This window comes from Sciurus carolinensis, chromosome 11, assembly GCF_902686445.1.
Source record: "Sciurus carolinensis chromosome 11, mSciCar1.2, whole genome shotgun sequence".
In the NCBI taxonomy this organism is placed as follows: Eukaryota; Metazoa; Chordata; class Mammalia; order Rodentia; family Sciuridae; genus Sciurus; species Sciurus carolinensis.
This window is the reverse complement of record NC_062223.1, coordinates 132,388,536-132,403,744: the sequence shown is the minus strand read 5'-3', so window position 1 is coordinate 132,403,744 and position 15,209 is coordinate 132,388,536. Positions and strand designations below refer to the sequence as shown.

The 15,209-nt window shown below is 41.6% G+C and overlaps 1 protein-coding gene across 6 annotated transcripts in view; it reads left to right on the top strand.

Annotated features, from left to right (window-relative positions):
* The window catches only part of Opcml (opioid binding protein/cell adhesion molecule like), a 1,105,437-nt gene that overhangs the window by 580,491 nt on the left and 509,737 nt on the right, over positions 1–15,209 (top strand). For 5 of the 6 annotated variants that reach the window (XM_047518090.1, XM_047518089.1, XM_047518085.1 and 2 more), the window contains exon 1: positions 11,972–13,157. In XM_047518090.1, coding sequence (XP_047374046.1) covers positions 12,991–13,157 — 167 coding nt within the window. In that variant the 5' untranslated portion in view covers positions 11,972–12,990. Of the gene's footprint in view, positions 1–11,971; positions 13,158–15,209 lie in introns of those variants that run through there. The other variant, XM_047518087.1, reaches the window with a different exon arrangement.

Below are 15,209 nucleotides of genomic sequence, written 5' to 3'. Positions count from 1 at the left end.
CTCCTTTCTCGTTCCCTTTTCTTTTGTTTTCTCTTTGCCCTTTCCTTTCTGCCTTTTCCCTAGAAGTTCTACTTCCTGATACTTGGAGGAAGGAGAACCAAGAATGGATTTCCTGTCTTGTTCCCTCCCAATCCTTTGGATTAATTTCCTACCACCACAGGCAATTTAAAGCCTCATGACCCTTAATGATTGTTTCTGATATTCCTGACTCAATGTTTGTGATAGAGATTCCATTCAGTCAGGTGACAGGGATCTGGAGTGGCTGGAAAGAGATGAAAGGGAAATTTGGGAATTTCACACAGAAGTGCTGGGGTAAGAGGCAACAAGGTGGGTGGCCCTAGAGGATGAAAAGAGGCCGTTTTGACATTTGTGTCTAACCTAGGTATGGTGGTGGTGCTGCTGCTGCTTCCAGTTAGCAGAATTTTAGAGGTTGTCTAATACAATGTACCTCAAAATTTTGGGCAAAAATTAGAAAAAAACTCATTTCAAGTGTGACCAGCACTCAAGTGCACATAGAAGAGCTTGAGAATATGCACAAACGCATGAGCAGAGGCTGGCTCTGGAAGGTAATCGTACTTTACGAGGGGCTTGCTCATGACGCCAAGTTGCTGTTTATCACAATGATTATGTAAATCATGAGTTATGTTTCTGACTAATCTGGCTATATTTTATTGACTAGAATCCTCATATCTGAAGCCCATTTTCACTGTTTCTTAGCCATGTGGTACAGCCACCTGCTTTTTCACCATGATTAACTTCTCACAATATAAATAATAGTGTATTCCAACAGAGTGGTATACAGACACAGGAATTTTAAAGTAATACAAATTGAACTACTCTAAGTCTTGTTCTTCACCTCTAGCTAAATTGCTACCAATAAAATCTCACCCAATGTTCAAATGAGGACAAATATCTTTGATTTTTGATGTTTGATATAAGAATCTTAGTTAAAATGTCTGTGAGACTGTTAGAGAGTATTTGTTAGAAACACAACATAATTTTTTATTATTAATTGAATAAATATTTACTGACAATTTACCCCAGGAAGAGTTCTGGGAATTGGAGATGTAGCAATGAACCTTGAGAGGAATGAAAAAAGATTTAGCATGTACTACACTCAATTCCTAGAAATGACTAGGAATGATCTTCCTTCTCTATGTGCTCATTTCTTTATTTAATAATAATACCTTCCTCATAGAGGTGTTATGAGGATTACATTACACAGTGTCTGACAAATGTTTATACTAGTGTCTGGTGAACTGTGGAGATGCAATTTCACCACTGGGGCAGATGATAACTGCCATTATTTTTAAAATGTTGCTTGGTTGGTATGTTAGTCAGCTTTCTGTCCCTGTGACACAATACCTGAAGAAAACAATGCGACAACTTAAAAGGAAGAGGGGGTTATTTTTGTTCATGATTTCAGAGATTTCAGTCCATGGGTATTGGCTCAATTGTTTTGGGGCCTGTGGTAAGGCAGAATATCATGGCTGTGTGTGTATGATACAGCAAACCTGCTCACCTCATAGAGACCAGGAAGTATGGGAGTGGGGGAATGACTGGGGACAAAATATAGCTTTTAAGGGCATACTTCCAATGGACTACTTCCTTCAACTGCCATCTCCTGAAGTTTTCATCACCTCGTAACAACTCATTTAATTGTGAAGTCATCCATCAAAAAGATTACAGCCCTCATGATCCAGTCACCTTCCAAAGGCTTCTGAACAATACTGCCTTGGGGACCAAGCCTTTAACACATGCATTTTTGGAGAACATTTCAAATCCAAACCATAGCATTTCATACACCCTGTGGGTTCAGAGATGCAATCTCTGATCTTAATTCCTAGTTCTGTATTTATTAATCATTGGCTATGTGCACGTCATTGTCAAACCAGTTCTACCTTCAAGGAACTCTTACTTTTCAGTCACCATAGATAGATAAATAAGTCTTTCATACTGAAGATAAAGTAAAATAAAGCACAATACTAATCTCCCTCGGACCTGCATTCTTGTCTGTCTGAGGTCTGCGCTTTCTTCTTGTTTATTCTTTCATAGCCAAGCTTGTCCTTTGTCATCTCCATTCCTCAGGTTCCATTCATTCCTCAACTTTCACTATCTCACTTCCTCTGTCCCAGTGGTGAAATTGTTTCTCAAAATCCACCAGTGACCTCCACTGTGTCAGATTGGACACATGATTGTGTATCCTTCACTGACTGAATTCTCTAGTATGTGACACTGTTCAACACTCTCTTCTTCCTTAAAGTCTTCTCCCAGATTTCTTTGCAGTCTCTTATTCCTGACTTACCTCTTGTTTTTCTTGCCACTCCTCAGAATCCTTCAAGAGTTCTTCTGCTCACCATTTAAATGTTTGTGTTGCCCAGAATTCACATTTATTATTTTATTTCTTCTTACTCTCCTGCTTTTTCTGAGTGACTTCATTAGCACTTTGGAATTCAGCTCCCTCTTATACAAAGATGATTCGAAAATCCTGACCTGTAAGCATTGTTTTGTTCTCAGTCTCAAAATTTAAACTTCCAAATGCCAGCAACATGTTTTCACTTGGATGCTTCACCAGCACCTCAAGTTCAACATTTAACATTCTGCTGTCCACTAAGTATCAACTATTCTTACTATGTCTCTGTGGTTGGTAACATCATTCACTCAGTTGCCAAAATCAGAAACCAAGCAACAGCCTAAATCTTACTCAGTCTTTAGAACTGAATTTAAAATATCTGTAATTGAGTTGCTTTCAAAAACCCTCATTTAGGTGGCCTGATACTTAGAACTTTTAGCATCTGTATGTACTTTTATTTTAAATTCTATCACACCATACTATGCTATTTGACATATTTCCTCTATGCAACTATATGCTCCTTGAGCATAAGTAACATATCATGATTTTTGTTTCCTCAGGCCCCGAAAAGAGTCTAGAAGTTCAATAAGTGTTGGTGCAAAGAATGTATTGAATGAATTAATGAATTAGTTAACAGAATAAACGAAGAATACAGAAAAGTGTTGGTGTGTGAGATAAGACTACAAGTAACTAACATATAGTATAAAACTCAAGCTCTAGATTCTCTCTGGGGCCCCAGAGAGATCAGATTCATTTTAACAAGAAGAAAGGGGCTGGGCGTGTAGCTTAGTTGGTAGAGCTCTTATGTGCTAAGCCTTGGGTTCAATGCTCACTACTACCAATAATAATAATAATAATAATAATAATAATAACTGACTCAAATGGAAAATGAAAAGAGCCCAAGGGAATAGTTGCTCACAGAGCACTATTTGCCAAGCTCTCTACAAGGTATCTTACATACAATTTGTTCAAATCTTTATAGGAAAAAAATATCAGTATTGTTTTCCCCATCTAACCAATGAAAAAACTTGGGCTCAGAGAAGGCTGGTCTCTTGCCAATAGTCCCCAGTTCCCATCTGACAGGCCTAGAGGTAGACCTAGGAAGGACATTATTCTCTCTTCTACGCCCTGGGTTCCTCTTGGAGTATAGATTCTATTCTCCACCTGTTTCAATCTTTCCAGTGGAGACTCCAGTGAGAATGGAGAGTGAATAAGACAGTGATAACACTATTGTACATCTAAAAAGCACATTTGATGTCTTGAAAGTCTCAATGTGAGGGTTGTGGTTATTTAATTTACAGAACTACATAAGCAGTCACTATAAAATACTAGGGCAGATTTTGTTTTATGGCTCATGGAAATGGTCTGTTTATTGAAGTTTTGAGTCTTTCTAGATGGTGATGCTTTAATGTGGTGGATGCTGCGTGGTTATCCATTGTTGGGGTGTTTTGGGAACTAAGGAAGGCAGGATAAGTTTACTAAGAGTCATGGGGATGACATTGGGTCTGTGCACTTGGCTTCCCCAAAATGTGAATGTTAATTTTAGATGTCAACTTGGCTGGATTAAGGAATACCTAAAAATCTTGTAAGGCATGAGGTTTGGGTGTATCTGGGTTGTGTTTCAGGAGGAGGCTGGCACATGAGTATGGACAACCCTTTAACATGCCAGGAAACCTCCAATGACCAGGTTCCCTTGAACAAAAGAGGAGAAAGGAGAGGGTTCATTATGTTTTTGAGCTGAGAACATCAAAACTTTGATCTTTGGCCTTTGGAGTTTAGGGACTTACATTGGCAGCCTCCCTGGGTTTTAAGGCCTTTGACCTCAGACAGAGACATACATCATATCAGCATCACTGGTTCTGAGACCTTTGAACTAGTACCCAAACGTGCAACCAACATAAGGTTCTTCAGCTTGCAGACAGAAAACTGTGAAACTTTTCAGACTCTATTATTGTGAGGGCCAATTCCCCTAATAAATCTCTATTCTTCTCTCTTTCTTTCTCTCTCTTTCCCTCATTTCCCTAAGTCTATCCATCTATCTATCCATCTATCTTACTGATCTGTAACTCTGAAGAAAACTGACTAATAAACACAATTTCTGAGACTTTGAAGAGTGGACATAAGATCTCTCATAACAAATATTTGCTGAGTACTTAAATCTGTGCTCTAGACTGAAGTAGTGGAATCGGGATGAGAAGTACTCTGCTCTCAGGGATCCTGCAACTCTATTGGGAGAGAGATAGTTAAATGCATGAAATGAACACAGAAACCTGGAAGGAGAGAGAGTTTTAAAAAAACTGATAGTATAGCAACTTTATTTTATTGCTATAAAATCACTCTAAGTAGATTACTCTAAGTCTTGTGGGACCTCATAGATATCATCTTTTAATGTAGATCTTGTGTGCTTATATTTTTCTGTTGGTTTGCTTAAGATTTTTCAGATTGTCATTGCTATTTGTCCATTTGATTATGTTTGTTGTTTTGCTTTGTGTGTTTGGGTTTTGTCAATTTTATCATTTTGGCATCAAGGACAGGGAAGAATTGAATGTCCCCCATCATTGGTAGCTGCCATTATGCCAGGCACTTGTTAGGGTTTCCACACATGTCATCACACTCAAAGCAACCCTGTGAAGAAGCTCTTATTAACACTGCTTACCGATGAGGAGACACAAACTGAGAGGATAAATAATTTGTCCAAGATCACAGAGCTTGTAAGAGGCAGTGCTGAGATTTGAAACTAGACACTTTATTTCATGTCCTGTATTTGTTCTTTTGTAGTGCAGGCAGATGTGTTCTGTCTTGAAAACTATGTGGTTTACAGTGGAAAAGAGAAAGAATCAGGATTCGATTGGCCTAAATTCTGACCTCAGCTCAGTAGGTGATTCGGAAAACCATTTAACATATATTTACCCCTCTTTGGAAGAGTGCAAAAGAAGAACCAGAAGCGAGGTTTCTCTTTGATGTTCTATATCGATCATGTGGACGGCTAGTACATGAAGATTGCTTTGCGTTTCTTAGGGGGCGGTTCTTATACCTCATCCACAATATTTTGTTTTGGTGTGTGATTCCATTTTGTGTAACTTCTTTAGCCTAAAAATGACTTCATTTACTATCAACACACTTCTACTTTACTCCAAATCCCCAGGGCCCCAAAGCAGTCAGCTTCATCAAGCTAAGTCACAATGTCTCCTCAAACACTGTACTCCATGAGTTCATACCAACTTAGGTACATTTCTGCAGTAGAAATATGCATCAAATATAAGCATCTTACTCCGTGTTTCTTCCTAATGTACATACAGAGCAGCTGGTTACAATCTTCTCTCAGATAAACACAAGCTGTAAGTTTTCCTTATTTATGAATAACACACAGTTTGAAATTGCTTTTACTACTGGATATAAATTTTATTAGATAAATTTGAATATTTCTGTGAAAACTTGAATTTCCCAGTAGCCATCTTCAACTAGGTAGCTCCTCCAGGGTAAAATGGAAGCTTATTCATGGCCACATAAACCTTTTCATCCTTAGGTGACTTCTAATTCTAAAGTTGGCTCTTCTTTAAAATCAGAGAAAGGCAGAAACCATTGGACACCTTGGAAAATTTTCTGCCTCAATCTTTATAGCATATCTGTCCACAGAAACACTTGAAAGAAGAAACGTGTGACAGGAGACAATTAGGTCTCTTTTGTAGGTAATAAGAATTAGTATTTATTTAGTGCTTATTTTGTGACAGGCAAGATGTTGATATGTAGTATTTCATTTAAGTCTGCTAAGGACTGCAAGGACAGCATTGTATTCCCCCAAAATTCATATCTGGAAGCTGTAACCATCAATGTAGCCATCTTTGGACACAGGTCTTTTAGAAGGTGACTAAGGGTAAATGAGGTTGTAATGTGGGGGTTCTAATTCTGTAGAACCAGTGACCTTAAAGAGAGAGAAAGAGAACATTGTCTTGCCACCATGTAAGCACACAGCCAGAGGTGGCTGTCTCAAGCCAGGATATGAGCCCTTCTCAGAATATGTCCAGGCTGGCACCCTGATCTCAGGCTTCCAGACTGCCAAACTAAGAGAAGTTTTTCCGGTTTAAATCACCCAGTCTGTAGAATTTGGTTAAGGCAGCGTGAGCTGATGGGAACAAACACTCACAAATACTGTACAAATGTTTTGCTATCATTGCCTCCATTTATAGACCTGGAAGCTGAAGAAGAGTGAAGTTGAGGAACATGGGTAAAGTTCCCTAGGTAGCAAGCTGTCAAGTTGAGAGGTAAGCTGGTCTCCAACTATAGCATCCTATCTCTAGTCTTCCCCAAGACAATAAAACACAGGTTTCGTTTCTCTAGATGACAGCAGGGAAGTTAAAATACACCCAGGTCATAAATCTACATTATGGGTAAGTGAGTACCATTTTCTTACTTTCTTACAAACATCATGATAACTTCATGTTCTCTTCTACAATCAATATTAGAGTCTACTCTAAAGATGAGATGTGACCAAGCAGGCAACAGATACTTTTAATGAAGTGGAAGAGCTTATGTCCTACAGGGTGGGATAGAGAGGACTATCTCTGAAGTACAAACAAAGGCAGAGGAGCTTCTAGGTCCAAATGAGGAAAGCATAACCCCAAGTAAAATGCATACAGCAGAGTTTTATCTTTTTTTTTTTTTTTTTTAATCAGTCAATATGAACACAGGCTTTGAATGAGAAAATTACTCTGTCCTCAGTCCTCTGCTCTAAGATCCAATCTGCTTTCTCCCCCCGCCCCCCCTCCTGCCATTTGCATATTTGGCTGTTTCTTGGAGCTAAGACACTCACAACTTAATCAGAACACTTTATTCATGCTTCCAGATCCTGGCTCCTAACCTCATTCCTTCTGGGGTCATCTCTATTATTGGATGTTCCACTACCTACTTACAAACTCATCCTCAATACTGTTTCTTTACTCAGTTCCAACAACACACTCTTAGGAAGTCATAACTACTGTAATCACAAAATATGCCCGTTTCCAAACCATTTTTCTCTCCCCTTCCCCCTCTGCCATCATTCCTGATCTGTTCTACTTTTGACAGTTCTACTTCCATTCTCTGTATCCCTATAATCCATTCTTTACAGAACAAAGAGATTCGCAAAATTTTATCTATGAGACTTTGGTACTTACCTGCTAAAAATCTCCCAAAGTTATTTGTGCCACTCTTAGATTTCAATTCTGAAACAGTTTCTGTGACCTTCAAGGCCCAGCATGACCATGTCTTCTTCTACCTCTTGGTCCAGTAAAGCTCCTCTGCCATTTGCCTCTATGGTAGTCATTTGCAACTCCACCTTTCACTTGGTTAGCTCCTTTGGCCAGTCAGTCACTCTTCAGATGCTACCTGTTCAAAGAGGCTTCCTAGACTATCCAATTTCTCATTTTTCCATTTCATCAATTCTCATCAACTTTTTTTCTTCACTTATAGCAGTCTATTTGTACTTACTTCTTATGATCTCTGCCTAACCCATCTCAACACTACTCACACACCCTTGAAGAAAAGCACACACAAAAAAATTGATTTTCTCATGGACCATTGCATCTCCAGTCTCTAGAATAGTGTCTGTCACAAAAATAGACATGTAACACATGTTTACAGAATTAGTGAATGAATTAGTACATGAATAAATGAAAATAGTTTGAGAATTTTTTGTCACTTTTAGTGGTTTGTTTATTTGTTTGTCTTGATTATCTTCTTCTGCATGAGAGTGATTTGTCAAGGAACATAAGGCAGGTAATGTCACATCATACGTAAGACAGTTGTCATAGCTCCTGATACTGGTGAGAAGCATCCAGGCACACGCCAGGCAGCTGTAGCAAGGCTTATCACTCCAGTCAGCTCTTGTAGTCAGGACAATTGTTTAGACTTACAACTTTAGAAACTGCCTGCTCCTGTGCTTCCTTTCCCTATTACTGTTTGTTATTTTGATGGAATAACCTCTCTTTGTACCTTTGCTCATTCCTTCTGCCAGGATGCGTCTTTTGAAGTTCAATCTCCAGGCACAGTCTATATGAAAGTGGGAATGTTATGGGCACCCCATCTCATTTAAACCAATTTAACCTAATATGATTCTACTACAACAGGTCCCCATGTGGTTTCCTGCTTTTTTTTTTTTTTTTTTTTTTTTTTTTTTTTTTTTTTGTGATACTGGGAACCCATGGCCTTGTGCTTGCAAGGCAAGCACTTTACCGACTGAGCTATCTCCCCAGCCTGGTTTCCTGGTTTCCTGGTTTCCTGCTTTTTACCCAGCTTTTCAGGGCCATTAGATCTTCTGTAGGCTGCAGATACTAATTTTCAGTTTTAATTTGCTAGAGTCACCTGAATTATGATGGAAAGTACCTAAGGTCTTTTAAAGCCTTTCTTTTGCTTTCTCTACTCTTCTTTTTCTCTTACCTAAGAAAATGCCCTCTGGTAAAGATTGCTATTCTTGAGACTTTCATAATTATTTCTTTCTGGCTGGCCAAGTCTCTTCACCTTGTGACCACTATAACCCTGAAATTTGGATCAAACTTTGCATTTTCTGTTGCAAATTTTCATAAATAACAAGACTTCTGTAGTTTCAAGTACAAACTCTTGTTTGTTCAGAGGGCATCTTTTTATTCATATCTTCTTCCATTTTACAAATTGTTACCTGTAAATGGGGATTATGCAATACAACTATAATACATGACATTTTCCAACCTGCCAAGTTCTATGTCGATGTGTTACTGCCATTATCTCATTAATTGTCCCCTACAATAATCAGTTTTATTTTCTGTATTTTGGTCCCTCCTAGAACCACCTAATTTCTTGGAAGACAGTAAACAACTTGCCTTTGAGCATGTCTTAAAAATGCAGTTCAATCAATCCAAAGTCCATATTCCAAATACAACTTTAATCTAACCTTCCCACACAGAGGCAAGGTTCCCACACCTCAGACACAGGTTCAGGATAACTAGAGGTCACCCCTAAAATCTTGAATCTGCAAAAAATAGCCAAATTATGTAATCCTAAACACATTGAAGTTTAGCACCTGTCCTTTCCCATGGAAACTACAATAAAGGCTCTCTGGCATGCTTTCTCCTCACATTTTCTGCCTCCTGACCAATCCTGGTGCTTCCTCATGCTGCCCTACATGACATGGGATGGTGTGCCTCATCTTCCTGGAAAGTGTAAGCAATAAATTCTTCTTTCAAGGCAGTTGTCTCTGTCATCTCATCATTCTTTTTTAAAATTATTTTTTTTTAATTTTTTTTACAGACTGCACTATTCTTGATTAAAACAAAATTCAGGGTATATTTTAACACTCCAAATCTTTACAAAATAAGTGAGATGGAGATTATTAGGTATTGAAGCTGGAGATATGAGGAGTCAGTATCTGAACAGACGATCTAACTTCTGAATCAATACTGTACATTAATTTGTTTTTATATATGTCTTCATGTGCCTAAAAGATTTAGCTAGGAACTACCGTATCATGGCACTTAGCCAAGCAGTTCATAGAATATTCCTGACACAAAGTATTTAGTCCTGTTCATGGTGAACTTGAACTTTTTATCCAATTTAAATTTGGATTTAGTCCTATATTCCATAAATGGACATACTGTTCCATAGCAGTGCCTTATAGATGAATGAAATCTCCCCCATGAAATTTTGGATTGACAGATTAACATTGCAGACATTTCTCTTATTCACTGGCCCTTGAATTCAGACTATTTATTCACTTACAGATATTGAACTAGGAACCAGTCTAATGGAAGAGGATAGATATTGAACTTGTGTTTTAGGACTTTAGATGCCTTTGGTTTGGGGGAGCTATTTGGTTAAAAAATGGAGTACCTCATTTATTCATTCACAAGAATGGGACTTACTATACCTTATTAAGAAAGCTTGTGTCTTGCTTCACCTCCTTACATCAGTCATTCTTTTCCAGTATGGAATCATAGGCTCTTCTCTCCTTTCTTTAATTCTCCACTAACTCTTCCTATCTCCAGTCATCTTTCATCTCCTGAGAAGCAACAGGGAGATCAGGTGCATGAGTAGATCTGGGCATCCTACAACAGAGTAGCAGGGAACTCATGATATGGTTGCCACCTGACCAGATTCCACTGCTGTCACCCACTTGAGTTCAAGAGACAATCTCTGTAACTGAAGACATAGCTCATGTTCTCAGCTTTTTACAGGTTACATTAGGAAAAGAGCTTTTCCAATCTGTTGATACTGGTTCCGCATATCACAGAGTCGAGAGAATTATGTGTACAGAAAACACGGGGATGCTCAAGTCTTGAGGAAAGATGTGTGTCATTAAAACTGTGGGGTGATCCTAAAATATATAGTGGGTCTGTTCCCAGAACCCCTGGCTTCTCTTTTCTACATCACTGCTCCCCTTAGCCCTGGGGCTCACAGAAAAATGTCATCTCCCACTCTTGACCGAATTACATCTGCTTTTTGGAAAGGATCTAACACATGTTTTGCGGTAACTGATATGACTAGTGATAAGTAGTCTCTCTTCCTGAGGTAAGAAGTGCTAATTAAAAATTTTAAACATATATGTGAGCTAACCATTTTACAAGGGGGACTGGGGCAATATTTGTTTGTGCTCAGTCCCTCAGAACTGAGAGTAGGTAATCTGCCTTTGTATCCTTCAGCAACTAAAGTAATAAACACTAAGAGCTTAATGCTTATTTTTGAATTACATTTCATTTTGCCAATTGTGCAGAGCCCAGTCTAATTTAACAAAAGGCTTTGAGAAAGAATACAGTAGAACAGATGCACATAGCAACCATTAAATTAGGATACAAGAGTGAGAGCCACCCAGTGAGGGAGGCTTCTGTCAGGCAGAGTAGGAAAAAGAATAATGACCAACCCAAGGAAAGCTGGAGTTCTTAGGTTTAGAACTGAAAGAAAATGAATCTGAGCCCAAAGAAACGCAGAGACTGGCCTCTAAAAATACAAAGTCCCCATCTCCCCTTCTAATACTATTATGGTGACCCTTCCTGTGATCAGAAAGCTATAGATGGATTTAAAAAGATCATTCCTACTCCTTTTTAGGATCTCCATGTGTTCTTTTCAGCTCTTGCTTTTTACTAAAATGAAATGCATGGACAAGAGGGACCATTTTGCATATTGTGTTGTAAGAAGAAATGCACACTTGCCCACTTGAGCGATAGACATCAAGTGGAGGGGCATAAACATTTCTGAGGTAGGTTATCATAGCAGGAAGCTTCTTATTCCAGCTTTATACATAGGCCCAGGAAAGCTATGCCATAGAACTGTAGCTTGACTAGGTGCAATCCAGAGGCAGAGTGGTGGACCAAGCAGCCAGATTCAGCTACCTGGAGTGGGAAATGTAGTTCAGTCTCCAGGGCGGGGTTTGGCAACTTCTGCATTGGCATCACGGAGGGAGGGAAGATGCCAGTGTCAGTTTTCAATTTGCTGCTTTCCCCAGAACTCCCTCTCCCGCTCTCCTCCTCCCTCTCCCTACTCACCCCCCACCCCCGCTCTGATTCCAGGGGAGCCACTGAAAGGGGCGCAACGTTCTCTTGGCTTGCTCGGGCATCAGGGGGAGAGTGGAGCCCTGTGAGGGGCAGAGCTTATCCCTGAAGGGATCCCCAGACTTGGGCGCAGCGGGACCTGGTGGGCGCCTGAGCCCCTAGCCCTGCACGCGGTGGGGATGAGCGCGCAGTCGGCTCTGCCGGCCAGCCTCTCCGCTCCGAGTCGGCACCGGGAGAAAGTAGCGGTCAGGGATGGAGCTGCTGCCATGACAACCCCGGCGGTCTGGGCCCGCGCGCGTCCGGGCTGCTCCCGGGAGGAAGGAGGCGCAGAGACCGGGGGCGGCCGCTGAGCGTGGCGTCCGCGCGTCCCCGCGTCCCGTGCCGCGTCCCCGGAGGAGGCGGGGGCGCCGTCCGCCCAGCTCCCCGTGCGCCCAGAGCCTGCGCCGGGCGGCGCTCCGCTGGCTGGCGAGCGCGGGCCAGGCTGGCCGCGAGTTGCCGACCGGGCTGCGGCGAGGACACCCACGGACGGGAGGATCTTGGTCTGCGCCGGCTGCGTGTCCCCGCTTGGAACTTTTTATCGCCTTTGGGTTCCAGATGCGAGACTTGGGGCTGGTTTATAAATATATCTATACATATGTGTGATCTAATAAAACATTTTCTCCTCTCCTTGAAGCAGGAGCTTTTTATGACATCTCCTTTATGTCAGAGACACTTGCCTTCTTCTTTGGGTTATAAACTTTTGATGCCAGACCTCTGCAGAACGTGCCCAACTGAATCTTAAAGTAGCATCTTGAAGAGAGAGGCAGAAAAAGCGCAATCTGTGACCTTCATCCTTGCACCTTCCTTCTTTTCTCTCCCTTCCCAGCTGTCTCCCCCCTCCCCAGGGGAGCGTCGAGAAAGCTCTTTTTGGATGCAGGAGGGGGCATCTGGTTCTGCTAGGCTGGAAAGCTGAGGCAGGAATTGAGGAAGAATTATTAGACTCCGGAGAGCCTGGACTCTTTGCTTCTCCTTCTTCCCCCTTTCTGCTCCTGGTGTGCTCTCTTTTCCTTTCTCCCCACACCACTTCCTGAAACCGGCTGGTGTGCGGGGCGGGGGACAAGGACTGTGCTGCTGCCGAGTTCTGGGAAGTTGTGGCTGTCGAGGATGGGGGTCTGTGGGTACCTGTTCCTGCCATGGAAGTGCCTCGTGGTCGTGTCTCTCAGGCTGCTGTTCCTTGTACCCACAGGAGTGCCCGTGCGCAGCGGAGATGCCACCTTCCCCAAAGCTATGGACAACGTGACGGTCCGGCAAGGGGAGAGCGCCACCCTCAGGTAGGGAGCTATCCTTCAGAGGGACAGAGACCCTCAGATGTGGTTTCATGGGGAGTGGGTGAGGGAGAGAACAGAAGGCTCCTGTGGGGGATTGGAGCATGTGAGAGGGACTTTGCAGGCCCAAGAGGTGGCCACTTGTGTCCTGTGGTTGATGATTCCAGTTCTTTGGACAGATTTGTCATTTGGTCTGGCTTTTCTGGTCTGTTATGGTGCCGGTGAACTCCGAAGTCTGCATTTGGGACTCCATGTATACATGGGGTCATGAAGTGGCTAGATTCACTTTTGTGTGCATATCAAGATGAGGAGATGTGTGCATTGGAATTGAAATACTGGGTGCTTAGCCTCAGTCCCTTGGATGCTCTCTCCCAAACCAGGAAGTATGTGATGAAGTGGGATCATCCTCAGAATGGCTAGACTAGTAGTCCCTTTCAGAGAGATTCTTAACAATCGAAGACTCTGGAATTACCAGTGTCAGGCCATGGCCTGTTAAGAGTTTGCTGAAGATGCAGCCACTCATGCCAACCTTGTGTGATGCACCTGGGGCCCCTGTGATAAATTATGAGGGCCATTTTATTTTTTTCCAGCTGGGGCGAAGGAGAGGAAACATGTAGCTTTTATGCAACGACATCACTCCTGTGTGAGAAGCACAATAGGGAAGCTTTTTGTTTTACCTTAATGAGTTACAGAGAATCACTTACACGCTCCAGGCAGAGGGGTGGAGATTCTTGGAATATGAACCTTTGGGGACTAGGCCTGCTGCAGCAGAGACTTTAATAAAAATGCAGCCACCACTTTCCACCAGCTCAGCAGATATCATCTTTTATCCCTTTAATGAGGCAGTTCTGGTCCTAGGAGACAGATTCAGGGACGTCCCAGCTTAACTATGCCTCCCGATGTACACAGGGTGAATGCATTTGCCCTGCCTGTGACTTTGATGGTTATGGTGAAAATAAAACATTCTGACCCAGATTCTGCAGGCAAAATGTCTAGCTTCTGCAAGAAGAAAATGAGGGTGGGTTTTCCTTCCTGATCTTTCTTTGGCTGTCCTGGTGGAACCCTCCCTGTGTAGAGACAAGCCTCTCCCTAGGGAAAGAATGAATGCCTCTGGGACACTGGCATTCTTTTCTTCAACCCAATTATCAAGTTTGCAACTTTGTGTGACTCTTACCTAAATCATCTTTTGAGCTAGAGTACTAGTTTCAGATCCCTGTCTGCTGGTGCTTGGAGACCCAAGAAAGACAGATAAGAAAAGAGGACAGAGATGTCTTTCCCATACAGCAGGAAAAACAAGTCCTCCTGGCACTTAACCTGTCCCAGGCAAGAGTGTACTATACCTATTTCATTGCTTCAAATAAGACCCCTGAGTCTGACCCCTGGGAAATGACTTGTGGGATGTACATTTCCAGTGGACCAATTGTTTTAAAGATCTGAGTTGCACACAGCAACAATGCTGTTAATGGAGGAAATTTGGGCAAATATTAGTAGTCTGAATGGGGCGTTGGCATGTACCTTCCACAGAAGGCAAAGAGGTCCAGAACTGAATAGGGACTTGATGTTGAACTTTCCTAAACCCCCTATCCTCCCTGCCCCTCAGAATTACAGCAGAAAACTTAAAACTTGAGCTTTCTGCTTTCTCTGATGCAGTAAAACAATTTCACCAGCAGAGGGCCAGCTTAGCTCTATCATTTTTTATTAGCTAGTGGCCTGTTTTCATGATCTTCAATTCTAATGTTTAGCAGCTGGGCTTGGTAATGGGGATGGGAATAAAAAAAGGAAAAGCTGAATACTTGATTTTTGTGCTTTGTGGGGAAAAAAACTTATATGCTCAAATACAACCGTTATCTGTTACCTGATTTTGTGTTGTTGCTTTTTTAAAAAATAAGCACATATCCTATGTTGATTTTGTCTCTTTTCTGTGCATTTTACCCCTGGAAGGAGAAATCTAGCACATTGTTTCACATTTTAATCTCTTTATATCCTCTAAATTTTAGCTTATGTAATCTTCTCTTTCATTGCTCTCTTCCTTTATATTATTGAGTGCTTCTACGTGGC